The sequence below is a fragment of the Pipistrellus kuhlii genome, unplaced genomic scaffold (genome assembly GCF_014108245.1).
Source record: "Pipistrellus kuhlii isolate mPipKuh1 unplaced genomic scaffold, mPipKuh1.p scaffold_m20_p_8, whole genome shotgun sequence".
Classification (NCBI taxonomy): Eukaryota; Metazoa; Chordata; class Mammalia; order Chiroptera; family Vespertilionidae; genus Pipistrellus; species Pipistrellus kuhlii.
In genome coordinates, this window is record NW_023425584.1 from 18,637,465 (window position 1) to 18,661,616 (window position 24,152).

General features: G+C 56.1%; 1 protein-coding gene across 1 annotated transcript; it reads right to left on the reverse strand.

Annotated features, from left to right (window-relative positions):
- Positions 1-19,024, reverse strand: SLC6A7 (solute carrier family 6 member 7). The gene is made up of 14 exons (XM_036424044.2): positions 18,709-19,024; positions 13,696-13,879; positions 11,951-12,082; positions 11,560-11,794; positions 9,629-9,767; positions 7,996-8,130; positions 7,012-7,115; positions 6,769-6,893; positions 5,990-6,102; positions 5,541-5,672; positions 4,980-5,079; positions 4,615-4,715; positions 3,903-4,070; positions 1-1,444 (listed from the first exon to the last, which is right to left on the reverse strand). The coding sequence occupies exons 1-14, from the start codon at positions 18,739-18,741 to the stop codon at positions 1,235-1,237; spliced, it is 1,911 nt and encodes a 636-aa protein (XP_036279937.1). The 5' UTR covers positions 18,742-19,024; the 3' UTR covers positions 1-1,234.
- Between the last annotated feature and the right edge of the window lie 5,128 nt (positions 19,025-24,152).

Sequence of the window (24,152 nt, forward strand, 5' to 3'; positions counted from 1 at the left end):
TGAGGGTGACCTCATTGGGTTTTATTGACAAGTAACCAACAGAACACAGGTGGGTTGGGGAGACACCAGGAGAGAGACGGGCGCGGAGGCAGGCATAGCCCCACTGGTGGGGAGACCGCCGTGTGCAGGAGACCTGCTCAGGCATTTTCACCCCACCCTCCTCTCTCAGGGAAGGAGGGACCAGGCAGACCCTCCGTGCCTGGGCATTGAAGATACCAAGGCTTCTGGCCCCAGGCTTGGGGTGTCCACTGCCTTCTGCTATCTCCATCCTCAAGCTCTGGTGACCCCCATCACGCTTGCTGCTTGGGCCACCAGCCCCTCTTGCCCATCCTCCACAGGCCTCTCCCCTCCACCCCGTCCCCTCTCACCACAATGCACACTGACCCAGAACAACATTCTTTCTGAAGCACACACAGACCATGCCAATCCCCTGTCCCCTCCCCAATATCCCTCACCCCTACTTGGATTTGTTGTTACCTAGTACCTTCTCCTCCTGCCACTATTCCTGCTCCTCAGCCCTTGGTCTCCGCCCCAGGCAGTCAGCCCCCTCCTGGGCCCGGGGCAGGAGGAAGAGGCTACATGCTGATCTCCACACTGGCAGGGTCAGCCCCTTGCCCAGAGGCCTCCCCCATCATGCCTTCCTCTTCCTCTCTCTTCCCAGCTTGCCCACCCTCCAAGAAACCTGACCTGCGCACACACAGGAACCAGGAGGGATCTTTCTCTCCCACTCGACTTGTTAACTCTCGATGCCCGGGGCCCGGTGGGCCTGGAGACACCGAGTGTCTGCCTGCTCAAGATTCTGCCTGTGGGAGGCTTGGGCCAGGCTTCCTGAGACAAGGGAGGGGCCTGTGCTCTGGACACAGACGAGAGGGTAGTGCCAGCTGCCACAAGAGAAGGGGAGCTGGCTGGTCAGGAGGCCTGGGGTTCAGTGCTCCCCCCTGCCATGAGACCCCAAGCAAGTCCTCCTCCCTGGCCTCGGTTTATCCATCTGTGAAGTGAGGGCCAAGCTAGATCATTCTCAGCCTGGAGTGTGCGTGTGTGTGTGTGTGTGTGTGTGTGTGTGTGTGTAGGGGGTAGATAGAGGTTTCGGGAGAGGCAGAGACCACAAAGAAGGACTTGCATAGAGGACTGGCATCACCATGGCAACCTCCCACAGCCTCAGGCCTCCCAGAACCCCAGGGGTCGCAGCTGCCTTTGCCCTGGGGCGGGACCTCCTGTCCACCTGCTTCCTGCCTCACATCATGGACTCCTCCTCCTCGGCGATCTCTCGGTCCACCTCGATGGCGGTGTTCTCGAAGCTGGTGATGCCCCCGTACTTGCGCATGTGCACCATCAGCGGCTTGGGCGACTGGCTACCTGGCAGCGTGGCCACGTACATGCCCGTCCGGTTCTCCTCCAGTGACGGGCCCCAGTCCATGGTGGGCCGGCTGGCCTGCTGGAGCCTCTGCAGCAGAGCAGAGACAGCGGTGGAAACAGCCCAAACTCGAGCAGTGCTTCCTGGGGCCCAACACCCGGCACCCGGCACCAGGCACCCGGCACCCGGCAAAGACCTTCCACATCACCTGGGCTAGTCCTTGCAACAGCCCGGGGATGGGGGTACTGTTACCCACCCTGAGGACTGAGTCACACGGCTGGATGAGAGTCTTCCTCTGCCTGCCACGCTCGGCCTGGGTAGAGTTTGGGCACAGAACGTAAGCTCTGTTTCCTCATCTGTAACTGGGACTCATGATGCCACGTTGGGGTGGCTGTGCAGGGTGCTGGGAATGGGGTCAGGCCAATACAGGAGCCCATGCTGGGTCCCTTTCCCTCAAATGCTCAATCCTAAGGAGCTGGCAGCTTTGGGGAAAGAGCCGTAAACTTGGAGAACTGAGGCAGGGATTGGCTCTGACCTTCCAAGTATCGGACCTTCGGCCGCATTCGGACTCTGACGTCTGACCTTTCCCTCTCCGAGGCCCCATTTCCATGGAAGGAGGAAGCTGACTGAGAGGATGAGTAAGCCTGTATGTTCTAGGTTCCTTCTTCCTCAAACCACATTTCTGAAGCCCCCGTCCTGCCAGGAGAAGGGGCTCCAGACTCTCCGAGGAGGAAAGACAACCGGCAGTAAGGGGAGCCCAGGGGGCGCGGGTTCAGGGGCGAGAATGTGTGCTGTGCCCTTAGCTCAGGGCCCAGCACAGCTCTGCACTCAAACATGGCGACCCTTATTAAAACCTACGGAGAGCATGTCACCCCGTTGCGCAGAAACCTGTCCCTGGCCGGGCACCTCACTTGGAATGAAATCCTAAGTGCTCATCACGGCCTCTGTGTCCCGGCCCCTGTCTTCCTCCCCGACTCAGCTCCTGCCACTCTCCCTCCACCCTCTCTGATCCAGTCACACTGACCTCCTTGCTGTCCCCAAACATGCCAGTCCCTCCTGCCTCTGGGCCTTTGCACTAATTGTTTTTCTGCCTGGGACGCTCTCCCCTCTCCATACTGACCACCTTGTCGAGTTAGCCAGGCGTCTGTCAGGACTAGAAGCCCTGGTCTCTGAAGGTCCCACTCTGGAGCTGGACAGGGACTCCTCTGCAGTGCCCCCAACCCCACCCCACCCCCAAGACATGTCTCTCCAACAGGCTGTGAGCAGCTGGGGCAGCAGGGCAAGGCTTGGGAACCACAACCTTCGAGGGATGGAGCCCTTCACCTGAGCACCCCCTCTTCCTCCTTCCCTTCACAGACACCCTGGCTCTCAAGCAAGAAACTGTATTTTCTGCAGTAGCACGAGTGGGGCTCCCGAGGTTCAGAGAAGGCAAGGGGTTTGCCCCCAGTCACACAGCAGCTGGACTCCAGGACCCCTGTAGTCTGGGCAGAGTGGCCACAACCCACTTCTGCCAGGAAAGGGCTCTGAGCCCTCTGCGGACAGCGGAGGGGCAGTGCAGCTGTGTGGGGAGTGGGGAGAGGTGTGCTGGTAGCAGGCTGAGGAGGAGGGTGAAGGGCACAGGAGGCCTGACGGGTAGCCAGGTTCAGTGGTGCAAATATCCCCACCAGTGTCCTCGGGCTATCAATGGCTTGACAAGCAGCTAACGATATTCTCAAATATTTCACAACTGGCTCTCCTGAGGCAGTGCTAGCTGGATCCACACATCTCTGATGGGGGTAGGAGGTGGGGTCCCTGGCTCTCTCTGCTGGCCTAGAGGCTCATTCAGCTTTGGTCCCTATAACAGCCTCTTGCCACCAGAGGACTCCACACCCATGGCCTCAGAGGTGAAGGGCTCAGTATAGAGGGCACCCTGAGGCTCAGAGAGGGACAGGATCTCTCTGTGATCACACAGCATCCCAGCAAGCCCACGTGCCTGCAAAGGATCACTAATCCCCTCTTCTGAGATGCCCAGGGGTCTCTCCACTAAGCCCTGGCCATGAGGAAGGCTCCCGCCATCATCCCTTTCCCAGAAGCCCCACTGCATGGCTCCTGGACACAGGAGGAGGGAGACAGCCCCTTCTCACCCCCACCCATGGTCCTTCAATGTTGCCTTCTGCCCCGAGTCCCATAGGGAAGCTCTGGGCTGGTGACCAGAGTTCAAATCCTGACCGTGCCTGACTCACGGTGGGGCAAGCCCCTTGTCCTCTCCGCAAGACAAGCAGTCGTTGGCTGACATCGGTGGTCTCTGGATTGTGGCCCCCAGAGTCCCTGAGAGATAAGAGGGGTCACGGGGCAGAACTGCAAGCCTACCTCAGCCCAGATAGGTTTGAGCTGATTCATAGCTCAGGGTCCGGGTTAGAAAAGCTGCTCTTAAAAGAAGCCCGCTTAAAAGAAGCCTGCAAAGCCCCGGAGAAGGTATTGGTGTGAATCTTTTCTGTGTTAGCAGGTGAGCCAGGGCCCGGCCACAGATCAGGGAGGCTGGGGGCAGGCAAGGTTGTGGCTGACTCACCTCCCAGAGCGAGCCCTCCTCTCGAAGCACAGCCACCAGCATGCCGGCTGGGATCAGGAGGCAGGACAGCAGGCCCATCAGGATGCCCAGCAGCTCCGCCCAGGCCGGGAAGCGGTAGGTGCCGTACTCTGAGGGCTGGTACTTGACGATGCTGTACACCAGCAGGGCCTGCAGGGAGGGGGCTCCCAGCATCACAGTGCGCCTTCTGGCCCCGGGGCTTAGGCCAGCCCAGGGCGGAGCTACCTTAAGGCCCGGGGCCATCCCAAGGCCTGAGACAGCCCAGCACACCCAGTGTCTGAGGTAGCCCAGTCCTAAGTGGTGCCAGAAACCGTGATCGTCCGTCTTTGTTCTGGAGCCAGGAACTAGCTCTGCTCAAGCTCACCCAATGGCCAGGCCTGAGACAGCCCAGTCTGAAAAACCCTAATTTCTGGGATGGTCTATCCCTGACCTGCTCCCACCCCAAAGCTGAGAAAGGAGAGCCTCAAGGCCCAGCCCTAAGACCCAGAGGCCTGAGAAAGCTGCATTCCTTTTGCCAACCAAACTGAGGACGAGGCCCAGCACAGACACAAAGGCTGGGGACATCCCGGGGGAGGGGAGTAGGCCTGATCCTGGTGCCCAGCCCACCCCTCAGCCCTACCAGACTTAATGCCCAGAGGGACCCTGCTCTCGGCCCTGGGCCCCAGCCAGCAGCCCTCCCACCCACCCCAGTTACCAGGAGGGTGGCCGGGGTCAGGAACAGCCAACAGGCCCTGAAGTAGATGCCCGGCTTGAAGCCCAGCATCATATGGATGTCCCGGCAGAACCTCTGGATGCCTGGGAGGAGAGGAGCAGGTCCCAACCACAGGTGACTCCCATAGGCCCCACCCACAGGTCCCTCCCATAGGCCCCACCCACAGGTCCCTCCCACAGGTCTCACCCACAGGTCCCTCCCATAGGCCCCACAAGTGCCAGCAGCCCCTCCTCCACCCAATGGCCCCCACCCAACACCCTGGCCTTTGGGAACAGGGACCTAATTGCTGGGGGACTCCCATCTCCCACAGGGGGAGCCTCAACTCCGCCTCTCCCAGCCCCTCTCACCATATACCCGGGTGACAGCGAGGCATGTGGTAATCACCACCACCATGAGCCCGAAGCTGGCGCTGTAATCGTCTAGAAGGACCAGCCAGTACATGCCCCCCTGGAATACAAGTCACAGCTCTGGGGTCCCCTCACCATGGCCAGGCTCCCTGCTGTAGCCCCTTCTCTAGGCAGGAAGCAGCCAGGCTGGGGAGGGGAGCGAGGTGAGGGGGGAGAGCCAGCTGATGTCAGCAAACCCCTGTCCACCCGCCACGCCTATTTGAGTCTGACAGCAGCCTTAGATGCAGGCCCCCGTTTAACTGATGGGAAAACAGACTCAGGAAGGTGAAGCCACTTGTCCTGAGCTTACTCAACAAGTGCAGGAGCGAGGCTTGAACCGGGTCTTTCAGACTCCAAAGCCAAGACTCTGGGTCATAGGCCAAGGTGCCCCTTGGGAGAGAGGGTCTGGGATGCTCTAGGTTCCTCCCAGAGAGGTCAAGAAAGTGGGTGGTTCAGGGAGTGCCCAGCCAGAGATGTCCTCCCAGCCTCGCCCACCAGCCACCGGCCCCCACAGCCACTCACGTCCGTGGTGAGGACCAGCCCCATCAGGTACATGGCCACGCAGATGAGCCCTGAGAACACGACCTTCTTGGGTCGCAGGTAGTAGGGGAACTCATCCGTCACAGCTGTCACAATGGTCTCCAGAAAGGCAAACTAAGGGAAGGAAAGGGGATTTCAGAGTTTTGTCTCCACCACACACATATACGCTCACACAGATATGGACATACACCACACAGACACAAACATATATCACACTCCAGACACATTACACATTGACACTCAGACACACAGATACACAGACACACACAAACATCACACACATCACACACATCACAGAGAGACACAGACACACATCACACCCACAGGCATCACAGACACACACAGATCACACACTGTCACACATCTCACGCACACACAGATACACACAGCGCACGTGCCAGGAGGCACCTATTGGAATGGACAAGGCTCACCTGACTGTCCAAACCGAGAGTCAGCAGCATGAAGAAGAAGAGAAAGGACCAGAAGGGCGACAGAGGCAGCATGGTCATGGCCTGCGGGTAGACGACAAAGGCCAGGCCTGGGCCTGGGCCAAGGGCACACGGGGTCAGCAGCCTGGGGCACGTGGCAGGCCCCCACATCCACACTCACACACTCATGGTCGCTTACACCCACCTGAGCAAACCCAAAGATGTCCACTAACTGTACACTTGTGACACTTTACTAACTCCTAGGACACATGCCAGCACATGTCAGTGCTCAATAAACATAAGTTGATAAAACAAATGAATTAGTCATGAATAATGAATAAATTAGTAATACCTCGTTTGAGTACACTTATGTACACAACCATTTGCACAAACAATCCCACTAACACACGTGCTTAAACATGTCCCGTGGCACAAGACACGGATTCCCAAGATCCCTCACAACATCGATTCACTTGCACACAGACATCTCAAGTCAGGATATGACTCATTTGGACAAGCAAAGGGAGTTACTCATGTGACAAATACAAGACAGTCTCATACAGACGTTCCTTCATCTCCGGACACAGGCTAATGCACACTCACTTGTACATGGCCACCCAGAGACCAGCCGAGACACGTTCATTTGTGCGTACTTGCGTGCATGTGTGTACACACTCTCAGCACGCCCATCCACAGCCTTGCTGGTCCACACACAGGCTCCCTTTCCACCCAGCTGTGCCTAACACACATCCTTGCCTACCAGGCCCAGGCAGCCTGCCTACCTGCTTTGGCAACTTGGCCCACAGGCACGTCCAGCTCCTGAGACATGTAGCCCAGCACGGAGAAGATGGCGAAGCCAGCCAGGATGCTGGTGATGGCGTTGCCCAGAGTGACGATGAAAGTGTCTCTGCCAGAAGTTCAGGCGCGGGCGGGGTGAACCTCACCCGGAGAAGCCCTCCCCGGTCCACCCCACCCCGCCCCTCTCGGCCCAGCTCCGGCCCTGGGGCCCGGGAGGCGGCACTGACCGATAGATGTTCTGGTGAAACGTGTTGTAGGAGGCAAAGGTGAGGAGGCCCCCGAAGCCCACCCCCAGGGAGTAGAAGATCTGAAGGGCAGCTTCGATCCACACCTGTGGCAAGAAGGGTGCAGATGGAGGACAAAGAGAAGCAGCTGGCACACCGAGGTGTCAGAGTACCACGGAAACAGGAGGAAGGAGGTGGGGAGAGAGCCAGCCAATAGGTCCAGGGATGGCATAGGGAAGGGCCTGGCTCACAAGTGACTTGGGCTGGGAGCAAACCCAGCTTCACCACTCAGACTGTGCCTCTCACATTCATCTGTGTCTCTCAGGGCCTCAGTTTCCCCACCTGGGATCTAGAAGGCAATCTCTAAGTTTGTTCTCATAAAATTTTCAGGAAATTCACATGGACAACAAGCCTGTGTAACCTTCAAACTTCCTTCCTGGAGTCAGAGGGACCTGGGTTTGGACTCCAGCTCTGCCACTCTCTGGCTGTATAGTGTGGGAAAGACACATCACCTCTCTGGGCCTCAGGTCCCTCTGCAATAAGGAAATGGGAGTAGGCTGGTGATGAGGACTGAATGACTACATATATGCAAAGTGCTGAGAGCATGTTTAGGCACAGTCATTTGTCAATAAGTAAGAAATGATAGCCATCGTTGACTAATATTACTAATACCCTCCATGGGGTTTGGAATCAAACAGATCTAGGTTAGAAGCCCAGCTTTGTCACTCCCTATGTAACCGTAAGCTGATCACTGACTCTTTCAGGCCTCAGTTTTTTCACCTGTGAAATGGGAGAATAATGTCTACTTCATAGAATTGTCACAAACAATAAATGAAGAAGACAGGACTGAGCACAGTGCCTGGTCCTGGAAGCTGACCACGTGAGGGATTCCTACTTCCTGCCCACTCTCTTCTCCAGGGAGCCCTATTTCCACTTCCCAGGTCAGGCCTGGCCCCTCCCTGCACACCCCAGTCCCAAAGGCCTCACCTTGGAAGACAGCAGGTAGTGGAACTGGGGGGTGAGATAGAACTTGATGCCCTTCCAGGCCCCAGGGAGAGTGACTCCACGGATCAGCAGCATGACCAGAATGAGGTAGGGGAACGTGGCCGTGAAATACACCACCTGCAAGCAAGTAGGAATGGAGGGCAGGGTGACTTCCTCTGCCCTGCTCCTCTTCTAGAAAGCCCCATCCTACTCCCAAGATGGGAAACAGCCATCAACCTATGATGCTACTTTTCCCTTCCCTTCCCTCCCTACCTCCCTCCCTCTCTCCCTTCCTTCCTCCCTCTTTTTCTCTCTTCCTTCCTCCCTCCCTCCTCACACTGATCCCCTCAGCAAAGTCCTGTCACTGCTTCCCAAGGCTGTCCCAAATCCATCCACCCCCTCCGGCTCCACTGTGGCCGGGTCCAGGCCACCATCACCCCTCCCCTGAAGGTCAGAAGAGCCTCCTGCCCTCTACCCCCCAGCAAACCCACCCCATGTGGTCATCGGCCAGCATGACCACCAGACTGGACACTCCCAGACTCCCCGCGGTCTTGGCTCGCACCACGATGACCTCTCCTCTCTGTCTAAAGGCTTTCTGCTCCGGCTTCCTAGTCTTTCTGTTAATGGTTCTCTTCCAAACGGACATCACTTCTGAGTACGTTGCAGAGGGACAGTTCTGATTTATAAATGATTAAGTAAACCATTCGGATTTTCAAGTCCTTCCAAACAGCGTTATGGCCTTCTTGCCCTTCACAGCCTAAAGTGGACACCTGTGGCTTCATCAGATGACAGCCCCCTGACTCTCCCCAGCTGGGGCTGACTCCATTCCTGGCTCCTGGGGCAGGCAGGTGATCAAGGCCCAGCACTACACCGTCCTGGCCACAGTGACTGGTTCAGGGATGGGTATGGCAATCAGCTCACCCAGTAAGACTCACTTCTAGGATTCTGCAAATGGGGGGAAGGGGGAACCCTTCAATAAGCATGTAAAGGGTAGCCCAGAGTTGCTGAGCAACCACATAAAGAATGAAGCCTGAGAACACAGCTGAGAGACGGGAGAACCACAGTCCTAATAACATTCATTGAACCCCTTGACCTCTTTTCTGCTGAGGCCCACGTGGCTACTTACAACATCATCCAAGGGCCATACAAAATTACCAACTTCAAATGCGCCTGCTCTGTTTGGTCAAACGCTTTATTAACTCACCCCTAATGCTCGGGCAGGGCCAGACCAAATGGTTTCTCAGAACTTAGGCGGCCCATGGGCCGGGATGTTCCCTCCACTTGCCCCCTAGACCCAGTCATGCCTGAAGCACACACTCTGCATTTTCCAACTGTGACAACTGGGTTCTGGCCACTTGCCTCTCAAAGGGCTCTGAGTCACAGCCACCCTCCGAGCTTTCAGGAAACACGTGCGGAGCCTCTTCAGAGTGCCAGCACCGGGTCAGGACACAAACCTGAATAACACATGGGTCCTGCCCTTGGCAAGTTCCTAGTCTAGCCAACCAGCCTAGCCACTGCCCATCCTCACCTCCACATCTTCCCCAGCTCCATGCCCTTCCCCTTCCCCTCACCCTCCTAGGTTCAGTCCATGCCCTGCCTCTTCCTTGAAGCCTTCACCAGCCCCCTGGGGCCTCACCTTGCCTGAGGACTTCACACCCTTGAGGATACAGAGGAACACGATGACCCAGGCGAGCAGCAGGCAGAGGCAGAGGTTCCAGCGGATCCCCCCGGGGCTGCCGATGCCCTGGCTGCCTTGGATGTGGAGAACGTAGCGGCTGTGGGAGACGAAGGTCTGAGTGTCCGCTGGTCACGCTCCATTAACATGGAGGAAAGCAGCGGCCAGCCCGCGAGGTGATCCTGGCTAGCTTCCGCTTGATTGGGCCTGTCCTCAGACAGCTCTGCACCTGGAGGCTGCCTCTACAGACCACATCGCCCAGGCTGCCCATCCCCTTTGATTTCCATTTGGATTTGGCTAATGGGAGGCCACAGTAGGAGACTGGAGGGCAGGAGGAGTGAGGGGTTAGGGTATTTGCACACACGTGTGTGTGCACATGCTTACACATGCATGCACACACACACATGCATCAGAAGGCCTGGTCTGGCTGTGACTGCCTTCTTCATAGCAAGCTCTGGTTGGGCAGTCTTTCCTCCAAGGCCCCGGATCTCCCTGGCTCCAGTTCCGTGGGTCCCTCTGCTTGCTCCTTGGCTCAGGGGGGTTACAGCTGACCCCCTTGCTAGTTCCTAGTGCCACGCCATTCCGTGTGGATCCCCTCATACTGTCACCTCCCTCCACTGAGCTCCCTTTGCTAAAGTCTTGGGCGAGTGCTGTCTGCTTTCTGCCTGCACACCCCCTGACGCAGTGGGTCCCGGTGCTTCCATGGAAACCCCGGCAGCTGCCCAGCCCCCACGCTACACTTTGGCTTTAAGTTGCAGACCCAAGCTTCGCCTTTCCCACTGGCCAGACATACTCCTCAGCAGGGGCACACGCTCTGGGTGGACTTGGCACGGACAAACAGGGGAGCGGCATAATAAATGTAGGCTGGAGACCAAAATATTTCAAGACATGGGGTCCATCTGGGGGAAGAGTCCTAAGAGCAGCCGTTGGCAGATGAAGGGCTGGGGTCCCTGGTCTGTGTCCTCTGGTCAGCCAATGGATGACATCCTATGGAGGAGGGACTATTTTCATCCCAAACCTTTTACAGAGGCAGAAACTAAGGCCCCAAGAGGTTACTATCTCTGCCAGTACCTTCACCATCGTCAGTATTATCAGCTAGCATTTATTGAGCACTTGCTACCCACCAGGCTGGATGGCAAAATTTATATGCTTTCCTTCCTTTCTTTACTCCTCGTGGCAACCCTCTGAAATACTATTATCATGCCCACTTTAAAGCTACAGCATCAGGCCCTAGCCAGTGGGTAGAGTGTTGGCCTGTGGGACTGAAGGGTCCTGGGTTTGATTTTCTGGTCAAGAACACACGCCTGGATTGCCAGCTTGATCCCCAGTAGGGAGTGTGCAGGAGGCAGCCAATCAATGATTTTTCTCTCATTATTGATGTCTCTGTCTCTCCCTCTCCCTTCCTCTCTGAAATCAATAAAATATATATACACACATATTTTTTTTAAATATAAAGCATCATGCCGAAACTGGTTTGGCTCAGTGGATAGAGCATCGTTCTGCGGACTGAAGGGTCCCAGGTTTGAATTCTGGTCAAGGACATGTACACTGGTTGCGGGCACATCCCCAGTTGGGGGTGTGCAGGAGGCAGCTGGTCGATGTTTCTCTCTCATCGATGTTTCTAGGTCTCTATCCTTCTCCCTTCCTCTCTATAAAAAATCAATTTATATATATATATATATATATATATATATATATATATATATATATATATATGATAAAGCATCAGAAGCCAAATAAATTGTTGAAGGTCACATGGCTGGTCAGGTGAACAGCTGGGATTAGAATGCAGAGTCCACCAAATACTAGCATCTCTGAAGTGAACACTGGGCCCTTGGGGACTCAGGCTCATTTCCCCTCCTCGACCCCCCAGCGTGTGGGCCCCCCCAGACCTCCAGTACTCCTCGCTGGGGCTGACGGTGCTGGTGAGGTTGAGGGGCAGGGCCCCGTTGCCATCCTTGGAGCCTCTGTGCTCAAGGCAGAGGTCTGTGTTCCACCAGTTGCCACAATGCTGCCAGGGCAGGTCGCTGGTGAGGGAGGCGAAGAGGTAGAAGAGGACGTAGGCGATGATCATGTTGTAGTAGATGGCCACCAGGCCCACAATGAGCAGCATGGCCGCGCCGGCACCTGGCGTGGCGACAGGGGCTGCCCTCAGGCCGTGCCCTCCTTGGGGCCGGCTGTGCTTCCCCTCAGAAGCCCTCCCTTTCTGGAGGTTAAAGGGTAGGGGGCAATCACCTGGCCTCCCCCAGGCCCAGACCACTCCGGGGACCCCTGCGGCCTCACCTTTGAAAAGGGGGCTGATTTTCCAGACGGCCAGGGGTCCCAGGCTGGAGAACTGGCCCAGAGAGAGCTCGAGGAAGAAGAGAGGGATGCCGCAGATGGCCAGCATGAGGAAGTAGGGCACGAGGAAGGCACCTGCGGGGAGGGGTGGGGGCAGGGCTGCAGGGGGTCAGCTCCCCTAAAGCCCAGCTCCAGCCCTGCCCCACCCCTGACCTGTGGACACCACCTGTGACCTGAGGGAACGCTTCTCCTGTGGCTTGGGACTGTCTTCTTTTCTACCATCTATCACTGAGGGCCAAGGGTTGGACAGAGATTCACTCACCTCTACAGCCCCGGTGCCTAAACCGGGCTGGGGTCAGAGCAGACACTGAACGAACAAATGTGTGAATAAACGAGTGACTTCCTGCTGAAGAAAGGGCAAACTCCTCAGCGCCGAAATCAAGCCTCCCATCTACCAGGCCCCCACACTCCCACTTAGCCACCTCAGGTGCTTGTGGCTGCCACCTATGGTCCCACGTCTCCCCCCTTTCTTCACATTTTGGCAGCTAACTCCTTAGAGAACGTCCCACCACCATATGGCTCTGAAGGGGCTGCCAGTGGCAGCAGCCAACCCCTGCCCACCTCCTCACTGGCACATATCCCAAGCCAGGCCAATTAGAGACCTTCTCTGCAATTACATATAGATTCATCGGATGGCACTTCTGAGGAGGAAGTCATTCCAGAGTTGTCTCTGGCCACCCAACTGCAAGGAGAAAGCCTGTCCCAGTGGAAAATGAGGCCAGCATACAGAGGGAAAAAGAGTCGGGAACCGGGGGGTTGGTGGGAGGCAGGGGGGTGTGTGCAGAGAGAACTGGGGATATTATGGAGTTCCTGGAGCTTCAGGGCCCAGCTCCAGACCTCCCCTTCCCAGTGATATCATTCATTTGTCGTTGCTTCGTGTACATTTATTTGGATTTCCGTCGCCCTGACAATATGAGCTTCTTTAACAGGTTTGATAGAGATGGGAGGAGATATGGATTGCTGGTGGGCATGCACCGGCTCTGCAGAAGGTAGTCCTGGGTGGGATGTTGGGTCGGCCACTGTGTGACCTTGGGCAAGGAACTGGCCTCTCCAAGCCCAGGCTTCCTCATCGGGACAAAGGTGCCCACCCAGGAGTCTGTTGTCAGGGTTGAATGAGACAGGCCATGGAGAGCATCAAGCCCGAGACTGACAGATGGTGAGTGCTCAACCCCAGCTATTGTAATAAGACGTAGAACAGTCACTTGATGGAGAAGGAGGGACCACAGATAATTTGTTTAAGATGGAGAGACTGTGTTCGCAGTCAGAATAGAAGGAACCAGGAGAGGAAGAGAGGATTCACGAGCGGGAATTATTGATAGAGTAAGGATCTGGAGGAGGTGTGTGGGGGGGAGGGGGGATAATGGGAGTGCAGTGATCACTGACAGGCAGATACAGCTCTTCCTCATGAAGTAGAGGCAGCCCTCCGCCCATCACTCAGGGCCCAGGAGATGCCAAGGCTTAGGGCTTACTGGGTCACACCCATGAGAGAGAGGGAAGAGGAGCCTGGATGATGAAAGGAACAAAGCAGGTGACTTCCTCTTTCCAGTCCCAGGTTGCTATAAAACCACATCCAGCTAATTCTGCTCAAGGTCCAATAGGAGACAGTAGCTAAAGCCACTTCAAACCTCAGTCCACCCGGAGCCTTGACCCATCACTCGGCCACCCCTCAGGCAGACCTCAGCCCGTACCTCCTCCGTTGGTGTAGGCTCGATAGGGGAAACGCCACACGTTCCCCAGACCCACACAGTAGCCAATGCAGGACAGCAGGAAGTCCAGTTTGCCTGTCCAGTTCCCCCGGTCTGCAGCAAAGTCCACATCCAGGTCTACATCACCCTGGTCACTGGGGGTCATCAGCAGGTCTGGAGTGACGGGCTGCCAATAAGAGAAACCAAAAGGGTGAAAGAGCAAGGTGAGGCTAGGATGGAACTGTGACCACCAACCAATACAAGGATATAGACTTGAATAGGGCTCCAAGAAAGACATTCTGTTGGTTCAGATCAGTGGTCAGCAAACTGCGGCTCTCGAGCCACATGCGGATCTTTGGCCCCTTGAGTGTGGCTCTTCCACAAAATACCATGTGCAGTGCAATTGAAACTTCGTGGTCCATGCACAGAAGTTGGTTTTTGGCTCTCAAAAGAAATTTTAGTCGTCGCACTGCTGATATTTGGCTCCGTTGACTAATGAGTTCAACCGACCACAGGTTCAGATGATCAATTCCTCTCATCTGGGCTAACATGGCCCATAAGCAGGAACCCCTCGAGGTTTCCAGTGACTGCAAACTTATGAGACCAGCAAGGTTGCTCGGGCACTAAGAAACCCACCTTGATCTTTGTTTGGCTACCACAGAGGTTAAATCAAAGGATGGTCCTATTTTGAAGATGACAACAATGATGATAATGATGGTGATCTTACCACAGTCGCCATGCATTGAGCATGTACTATGATTATGCAATAAACATTTTACTCCCATTACTTGATTTCATTCTCAAAACAACCCTGTGAGCAAAGTATTCATCTAAACTCCATTTCAACGATGGGGAAAACTGAAGGTCAAAGAGGAGTCCTGCCATGCCTGAGGTTTTTACAAGGCTGGGGAGTGGAAAGCTTCCTGCAGTCCAAGCCCAGATCTTCACACACAGGGCTGAAGTTCAGCTGCTCCATTCTGGGCACCATATTTTAGAAAGACACAGGGAGTTTGGAGCCTGTCCAAAGGGCGGGTGGCCAGACTGGAGGTTGCTCAGAAAAAGCGGTTACTTGAGGACAAGAGGAAGGAACTGGGAAAGCTGGGCATAGAAAGGAGAGGGCTCGGAGGGACCCTGTGCTCCCCTGAGGAAGGGAGTAGATTTATGCGCATGGGGCCTACAGAGGACTGTGGATTTTAGTTCACCAGCAGGAAGTCGCTATTTAGACCCCGATCTGTCTCAGAAGTCATAATCTTCCTGTCACAGGAGGGCAGATGTATACAGAGGGAATGGAGGCCAGCTGTCCCTGAGGGCCCCCGAGTGATTCAAGGAGGGCGGGAAGTCCACCGGCATTCTCCCTTCAGGCCGAGGCTAGGAGATGGATCAGCTGCTTGGAATCCTGGCCCCAAGGGATGTGAGTTAGCACGTCCATGGACTGCCTGGGCTTAGGGCCTGGAATTAAGCCCAGAGCTACCAGGATGGTCTCCTAAAACCCAGAGAGCAGCTTCCATATGTGGCTCCAGGAATGGGCCGGGAGAAAGGGGCAATCCTACCTTTCCTGCTTGCCTCTGAAAGTCTCACCTTATGGCGGAAAGAGATGGAGCTGCAGAGAAGGCCAATGATGAAAGACATCCATGGTTTTCAGAGCGAAAGAAGCCCCTGCTTCCCACTGAGGAATGGTTGTGGGGAAGCAGTGATGCCACAGGGCTGGGAGTCAGGAGACCACAATTCCAGTCCCAGGTCTGTGCCAATTCACCATATGACTTTAGGGACGAGTCTCTTGGGCCTCAGTTTCCCATCCGGACACTGGAGGGATTCGATAGCCGAGTGTTTCACAAAACACACCCTTTGGTAGTCAGTGGAACAAATGATCCTTGATTCAAAGGACGTGGGAAAAGCTGGGTTAACACAGTAAGACAGGCTTCTCTTCACGGACTTGTCAGATCCTTTAATGGACCAATAGGCACTGTGACTCTCCAAATAGGGGCTGGAATAGACAGTATTTCCCAATCCTACTTAAGAAAAGGGTTTCAAGGAGCCGGCCTGCCATGATAGACGTGGGGAAATACAGGTCTAGACAATCTCTACCTCATAGTCTCTGGCTCTGATGAGTGAGGCAAGATTCTTCGCTGGAGACACCTGCAGTGGTCCAGGACCAGGCCAGAGTCGCACGCAGGGGCTCAGGAAAGAGCTACTAATCAGGGCTGTGCTTTCCCCTAACATCGCCCTTCCTGCCACCGGGCCAAGCAGGTGTCTACACACAAATCAGCTGGCGACAGAGGAGGCTTCGCTGGGGGTTTGTCACATGAGCACTGCTGGGATGAAGAGTGCAAGTGTCAGGGACTGGATGTGACTGGCTGAGGTGACAGGGTTGGTGCAATAGGCTCAGGTGGCAGAAATGGGGTAACCATGTTGGGGTGACTCTCAGTGATAGTGAGGAGCATGGGGTGATCCTGCCTGAGGAAAGGTAGTGGTGACTGGGACAGCCTGGCATGATTATGGGTGATGGTGGCAATCATGAAGAACACGAAAAGCTGCTTTTTAAGAAAATGGGCTCCCAGGGTTGAAATATATGCCAGGTGGTTCTTCGGCTGTGAGCTCGGCTCAGGTTAGGGTAGCAGCAGCTCTCAGACCTATCTGAAAACTGCCCCTTCCCCCTGATGCCTTTTCCCTCACCAGCGGGGTGAGCATCAGCCCTCCAGAACCACGATGCCCTCGGAGATAAGCTCCAGGAGGGATGGGATAATGCCAGGTGACACGGGCGGACAGATACTGAGTGGTGAGGCAGGCCTGTCACCCTGAGAGCCCCCCAACCCCATCCTGGCCAGCTGGCAGGAAGGCCCGATAATGAGGTTCCTCTGATCCCTTCTGAGAAGCTGCTGCCCTTTCTATGTTCACAGAGCGGCCCGGCTCTCTGTTTCCATGGTGACAAGAGTTCCAAGAGCTGGATGCTGCCAGCTCTCAATCCCTTCTTCCCCCAATCAGAGGAAGCCTGTTTCTGCTCCAGGGGCAGGGGATGGGGTCCTCCATCGCTGGAGGAGCCCCCAATCCCACTATGGAGTGAATCCCAGGGGCTGGAACAGAGGACGGAACCAGTTCGGAGACAGCGGGAAGCAACCGCATCAATGGGGCAGGACTGGAAGCTTAATGAGTCAGTTCACACTTCGGCTGAGTGTGATTGAGGCTCCCACTCCGGATTACCCCTCCCCTCCACTCCCCACCCAGAGCCAGAAGGAACACACCTGAGTTTGGCAGACCTACACCTCCTCCTTTAGGGACTCGCAGATATAGGTCACCAGCAGCGCCAGGGGCTGGGAGAGGTAGGACCGCCTAAGCCAAGGCTCTCATACCTTTTTCAGGATGAGAGGAGCTAGGAATCCCGAACCCGCGTCATCCGTGTGCAGATGAGTTTCAGGGAGGAGGAGGAGGGAGGAGCCCAAGGTCAAACAGCAAGTTAAGGGCAGAGCAAGACCAGGACCCAGATCCCTGATGCTCAGCCCAGTGCTCATTTCTGAACACTGTTGCTCCTTGGCGGATAACCTGGCATTTCCTGCCTCCCTGCCCCCTTCCCCTTCAGACCAAGGGAGGGGACCCTGAGGCTAGAGGGCCCCACCCCTGCTCTAGGCTGCTCAGCCCACCTTCAGGAAAGCAGGAAGCGACACCCCTCTCTGCCTCGGTTTCCCTGTCTATAAAGTGGGGATCATAAGCCGTGGCTCCCAGAATGGTTGGGGGATTACAGGAGATAAGGCTTCACAAAACATAGCTATTTACATAATGTGTGGCCACAGCAATGAGGGGAGGGATTGCTGTGGGGAGGGGAGGAAAGGGAAGAGAGGAGGAAAATAGCCAGGCAGAACTCAAGCCCCAAGAGACCCTCCAATGGCCCAGAGAAGCTACTCATGTCAGGAGGAGAAAGGACCCACTTATCACCGCGGTCCCACGCAGCTGACCCAGGGTGAGAGCTTAAATACAATAAATAGGGGAGAGCCTTGGAGGAGGAGAGTGGTCAATAACGCCAGCCCCGATGGACAACTGTCTCACATCCACCAGCACCTATGACAGGTCCTGCTTTGGTGCTGACGCGGGGGATGGACAGACAATGGTCCAGGTTAGAGAACATGCCCAAAGCCACAGGGAAAGGGGCATCTGCAGAAACAGTGCCCTGGAGTCCTGACTCCTTGGCTGGGACTGGGAGTGTTTAGCCCAAAGCCAGAAAACATGGCCAATACTCTCCCTCCCCAGGCCGGTGCCACTTGGCTGGGAGGTCCAGCCCCACAGGACAAGGTGGGGAGGGGCAGAGGGCCGGGCTCAGGGCCCAGGAACACATAGGTTTGGCCGCCGCCTCTCGCATGTCAGCTCTCATCCCCACATCCCTTGGGTGTCCAAGTTCCTCACTCCTTGCCTTTGCCTCCTTCTGCCCTGCTGAGGGGCAGCCCGGGTCTTAGCAGGGACACTAAGCTGCCTGGGGAAGGCAGTGGGGAGGTGGGGAGGAAGCAGGTGGAGGGCCCCTGGCAGGCAGGGGCAGGGGCTGGATGGCAGAGGCTGCTTCAGCTTAGAGTGCACAGGGGAGGACCAGGCCCATGTCGGCACCGACCCCTCCTCCCCCATGGAATTAGTCCAGCTCAAGGCTGGTGCTCAGCAATTCTACCCACCCTCACCCCTACCCCCGCCATCATCCCAAGGCGGAGGAGAGATTAGGGGGATTGGAGAGGGGTGGGTGCCTGGCCCTAGCCACCCCTACTTCCGACCTCCTGGGCTGCAGACACCTGTTCCCAGGACCTGGTTCAATGAACCCCAGGCCTAAACACACTACCTCCCGACCCTCAGCCGGGGGTGGGGTGGTATGGGATGGCCCAGGCCGTGACCCGCCCCTCCCTGCAATCCCACTCGGCCCGGCCTTCCCCAGAGCTCAGAATTGGGTCCTGGCGCTCCCCCTCCCCCTGCCTTCCCGGGCCTCGCTGGGGGCGGGCCTCCGCACTCCCCTCTCAGGGGCGCCCCCAGCCCGCTCTGGAGCCCTACCTTTCGCAGTTGAGCTTCCTGGAGCTTCTTCATCTTGGAGGGCAGGCTGCCGGCTTCCCGGCTGGTCTTCCCTTCAGCGCAGCGCGCAGGGAGCGAGCGGCGGAACGGGAGCTGCGCCGCCGGCCAGCGCCGCGCCTTCGCCCCGCGGCTCCTGCACCGGCTTCGGGGGCCGAGCGCAGGCGCTGCCGTCTGTCGGCTGCGGGTGCGGGGCGCCGAGCGGAGCTGCGAACGCCGGTCTCTCCTTACGCAGGGCCGGAGGCTGGGGAGGGGTGCACGGCTGCGCCCGCAAAGACACCCAAATGGACAGGCGGCGGAGGGGTAGGGATGGGGGGATGCGCGTCCCCTCGCGCAGAACTACGATTGGAGGGGGCCAAGCGCGCGTAAGGTGGGGGTGTCCGCGATGGAAATCCTGGGAGGTCTGGAGGCCTCCGTCACCGTCTCCTGCGTGACCTTGGGCAAGTAACCTCCCCTCTCTGGGCCTCTCTTTCCTCAGCTGGGAACGAACAGTCAGTCCGTTGTGGGTCCCAGCGTCCCAGTGCCTCCTCTTTTTGGCTGTGTGACCTTGCCCACATTGCTTAACGTCCCTGCACTGCCACTTCTGCATCTGGAAAATGGGAATAAGGATCTTACTTCCCTGCCCTACCTGGTTTGGCTCAGTGAGCGTCAGCCTGCGGACTGAAGGGTCCTGGGTTCAATTTCTGTCAAGGGCACATGCCTGGATTGTGGGCTCCATCCTCAAGAGGGGGTATGCAGGAGGCAGTCAGTCAATGATTCTCTCTCATCATTGATGTTTCTATCTCTCTCTCCCTCTCCCTTCCTCTCTGAAATCAATAAAAATAAAAATTAAAAAATAAAAGAATCTTAGTTCCCTTATGAAGAATTCAGGGAGATGGTGCATGGAAAACATTTAGCACGGAGCCAGGGACATAGCAGGGGCTCAACATTTGTTACCCACTCCTGCCATTGGTCAGATATTTACCCAATCATCCAATCCACTAACATTTATTGAGTACCTAAAGTGTATCAGATCCTAGACTAGGTCTTAGTTCATCGACACAGTGACCTGGGGAGACAGAGGGTATTATCCCTATTTTGCACATGAGGACCCTGATGCACAGAGAGTTTAAGTTTCTCACTCAAGGGCACACAGCTGGTGAATGACACCAGTGGCAGAGTCAGGCCTCATGGAGATCCCAGGCCAGGAGTGGTCCTGAACATTCCCTTTCCCCTTGGGATGAAAGTGAAGCAGGGAGGTTTGGGCAAGCGCCACCGTGTCATTGTGATGGTTTGTGACCTGGGCTCCTGTCCACCATCAGCAGTATGACCATGGTAATATTATGATTTGCACATCTGTCAAATGGGCCACCTTTCATACAGCAGCAATTTTCAACTTTTCTTCATTTCATGATACATATACATTCATTACTAAAAGTCTGCGGCACACCAAAAAATATATATTGGCTATTGTCATTTTTTTATTGACAATCTAAGGGAAAAGAGGTCAGTGCCCCTGACTAGTCAGGTATTACACATTTGAAAAATTCTTGCAGCACACCGGTTGGAAACTGGTGACTCAGAGTGTTGTAAGGTTCCAGAGAGCCTGTGGCTAGAATGGGAAATTATTAGCTAGAGTGATTATATGTATTGGTTTTTGTGGGACTGAACCAGTAATGCTGGTGAACCCGACATATGCATTAAAAATTGTTCCCCTTTCACTCCTAAAAAATTTTTTTTTATTGATTTTAGAGAGGAAGGGAGAGGAGGAGAGAGACAGAAACATCAATGATGAGAAGGAATCATTGATCGGCTGCCTCCTGCACATGCCCCACTGGGGATGGAGCCTGCAACCTGTGTATGTGCCCTGACCGGGAATGCAAGTGTGATCTCCTGATTCATAGGTCGATGTTCAACCACTGAGCCTTGCCAGCTGGGTCCCTTTCACCCTTAAGAGTGTCCCAGCTCAGACAGTATTCCATAGGGTCATCCTACCATCAGCCAACACGGGGAGACCATTGAGGAGAGTGAAGATAGGAGCTGCTACCCACACCCCTGGAGCCTGGCAGGAGGTGGGAGGGGTTAAATCAAAGCAAGAGCTTGGGGAAAAGACCTGGCCTGGTCCATCCCAAACCCACCTCCCCTCCCCAAGTTCACCAGCCTCTCCTTCCTTGACCTTGGCCCCTGGGCAGGCCAGGGGCTCTCCGGACCCAGGAAGAAGCCGCTTGGCCATGAGTGTGAAGGGAAGGAGCACTCACCCAGCCCTACTGTGTGTACTAGATGAACTCGTATCCGATATAGATTAACTTTTTCTAGCAGCCTGGGAGGACAGGTTTGTGCAGCCCCATTTGGCACCTGAGGACACCGTCTCAGAGGCATGAGGTCTCTAAATCTCTGAGTTTTGAGATTAAACAAGAGGGTCATGGGCTGTGCCTGGGCATCCCAAGGAGGCCCGGCCAGTACCCTCCTTCCTCCTCCCTCGAGGCAGCTTTACTGAACCACCCCCTCCCACTGGCACCCTGGTTTCATTAGAGCCCACAGAAGGCACAGAGAACCAGAGGAACAGGGAACAGAAGCACGGCATTAGCTCCAGAGCCTCTTGTGGCCCCTTCCCAGCAGCCCCTGCTCTCCCTATATCCAGCCCTGGAGGGAGCCAGCCCTGGGGGACCGGGAAGGAACAGGGCCGGGGCTTCAGCCTTCCTGAAGCAGACCTATCATGGGGTGACTACTGAGCATCAGCCGTAGTCACGGGGCACGCATGGTCCTGGGCCCACACCTTTCATATGGGGAAACTGAGGCCCGGAAGAGGAAGGACTTTGAAAACTCACTCTGTGGAGTAGAACTGGGTCAGGCCTAGAGTCTAGGAGTCCGACCCCATCTAGGCTGTACCCTCAGATCACACCTTTCTGCCGTCCTCTCCCCACCAACAGCCACTGTGGGGAAGATCTATACTTTGTAGAAGAAACAAAACCCCAGCATTGGAAGACATGGTCCATATAAGCCAATCTACCCACTGAAGCCCCAGTTTTAGATCGTACAACTGACCACGCAGTCAGCTACCAAGCATGGCGGACCACTGCTAGCACCCCAGAGGAAGTCGGGGTACTACTTGGCAAAGGAACTATTTAGGAAACCAAACCAGTGAGTGCTCCATCTATCCCCCTTTTCCCCTCCCCTCCTCTCTCTCTTCTGATCTCACATCAAAAGTGAAGTGGAGATGTGTGCTAATTTAAGGAGAGTGCCAGATGAAAATGTACTTCCTGTTATTATATAGGGAGATATTTTTAAATGCACATAAATAAACATTTTTAATTTGCTTTAATGTTCAGACTTTATAGCTGTAGAGCATGTGTTTTGTTATACCCGAGAGTGGCGACTGTGAAAAATGAGGGTCCAGATTGCTAGCCCATCTGGAGTGATTCCGAGGAAGTGGTTCCGGAGCAGCCACACTAGGAGAGGACGGCCCCCCAAACTGCCCTGTCCCAGGCCTGCTGTGCCCCAGGCTCTGCCTTCCACCAGCTGGGCCTCTCAGCCACCCAGAGCCAGGATGGATTTCTTGGAGCCCCACAGTCCTCTGTCCCCCCGCTGTTACACACACACACACACACACACACACACACACACACACACACACGGGCTGCTGGAGACTTCCTGTGTGAGAACATGCCACCCCCAGCCCTGAGCTGGGTCCTTCCGAGAGCTGGGCTGTGACCCTCTCTGCTCAGCCCACACCAGTCTCTGGCAATCAGTGATGGCCTCCACCAGACTGACGTTTTCAGCATGGCATGAAGGGTCGAGAAGGGAAATCATGGTGCTGACAGGCATGTTTCTGGTTCAGTAGAAGCCGTGAACAGGCCCAGAGTCTTCAGGAGCCAGGCCAGGCTAGGCCAGATCTGACTTTTGTCTGGACCCCGGGTCTCCCGTATCAACGCAGAGCCTGCCAACCAGCTGGAACCTCCCTTCGCACGGGGGTCTAGGAGGACATGAGAGGTCCCTTTCCTGAGTCTTACACCTGGTGGGACTCTCCCGGTGACGGGGAACTCTACCTCACAAGCCAGCCCGTGGCGCTGCTTAGAGGCAGGTTGTTTTAGGGAAGTTTCCTTTTTCACAGCATTCACACTACCAGGCAGGTGATCGCCAACCCCGCCTGTGGGCCCCACCCAACCCCTGGTCTCCCGTGTAGGAAGCAGCTGCGACTCACCCAGCCTGGCAGGCCTGGCCACTGACCTCCTGCCAGGAAGGTCTCCCGGAGGCTGGGGACAGGCTGGCCCCGCCTCGGATCTCCCCAGCCACCATCTGTCCTCAGCATTGGGGGTGGGGTAGTCAAAGCATCAGTCAGGCCTGGCAGCCTGTCCCACGAGTATGCAACAGCTCTGTGAGCAGGTGGCAGAAACCCAGAACTCACTGCGTGCGAGGCCCTGTTCTGAGGCAGGTTAGAGGGTTTCTCTCCTCCCCCACCCACCCCCCCATTTGACAAATGAGGAAGGAGGCTGTGGCTCAGAGAAGCCAAGGACCGTGCCTGAACTCACGGCTTGGAAGTTGTGAGGCTGGAGCCCAGGCCACCTGACAAAGCCCGCTCCTGAACACTGAGCCACAGCGCAAGTGTGGCCCTCCAGCCCACGGAACCCCACCCTACAGAGCGTGGGGCACTGGCAGGCGCTCACAGGGGGGCTCCTGGGTGGTGAAGCATGGGGAACGCTGGACCCAGAAGGGTCGAGTCTGTAGGACTTCCCAAACATATTGGACCAGAAACACTTGTGGCAAAGCAACTCCCCGGTTCTAGATGGGCACGAGGCCCAGAGAAGGGAAGTGTTCATCTCAGGTCACACAGGAAATGTTTCTGATGACCAGAAAACCACAGTCACTGCCAGCCCCCCTCCCGCCAACCCTCTTCTGCTCCTGGGACCCTGGCCCTTCCCCTGGTACACCTGGTTCCCCTGCTCCAGGTGCCCCCAGCACCTTCAGTGGGGCCACCTCTCCCAGGCCACCACCAGGAGGAGAGAGGAGAGCCTGCCGCCTTGCAGGGCTTGTGTGTGGGAGGGATCCACCTCGTGCCTTGTTGTCATGTGCCCGGAGCAAAGGGCAGGCTGTGCACACCTTTTATGGCCGGGCCACCTCCCAGAACAGTAAACAGAGGGGCAGGCAGCTGGCACGGGAGCCCTCCAGTAGCAGGCTCCTGGCCACCTCTGAAAGGGAGCTGAGAATGGCAGCTTTCCTCAGGGGGTTAAAAAATTATACGTTAAGTTCACACAGCTCAGACTCTTTATGACCATTCCTCCCTGCTTGGCCTGATGGCATCCACTGGTCCTTTAAGCACCTGCTCAGACCTCACCTCCTCCGGGAAGCCCTCCGGACCTTCCAGGAGAAGCTCAGTCCCCGAATCATGCTCTGCTCGCTGAGGCCTAGAGCAGAACTCGGACTGGGCACTTCTGGGGGCACAGCCAGGCCTG

Coding starts and splice junctions, on each gene's coding strand:
- SLC6A7 (XM_036424044.2), bottom strand. CDS start 18,741: ATGAAGAAGCTCCAGGAAGCTCAACTGCGAAAG. Junction 6,103..6,768: donor GGGCCAAGTTGCCAAAGCAG/GTAGGCAGGCTG, acceptor CCCTTGGCCCAG/GCCCAGGCCTGGCCTTTGTC. Junction 4,716..4,979: donor CGCTGTCACCCGGGTATATG/GTGAGAGGGGCT, acceptor CTCTCCTCCCAG/GCATCCAGAGGTTCTGCCGG.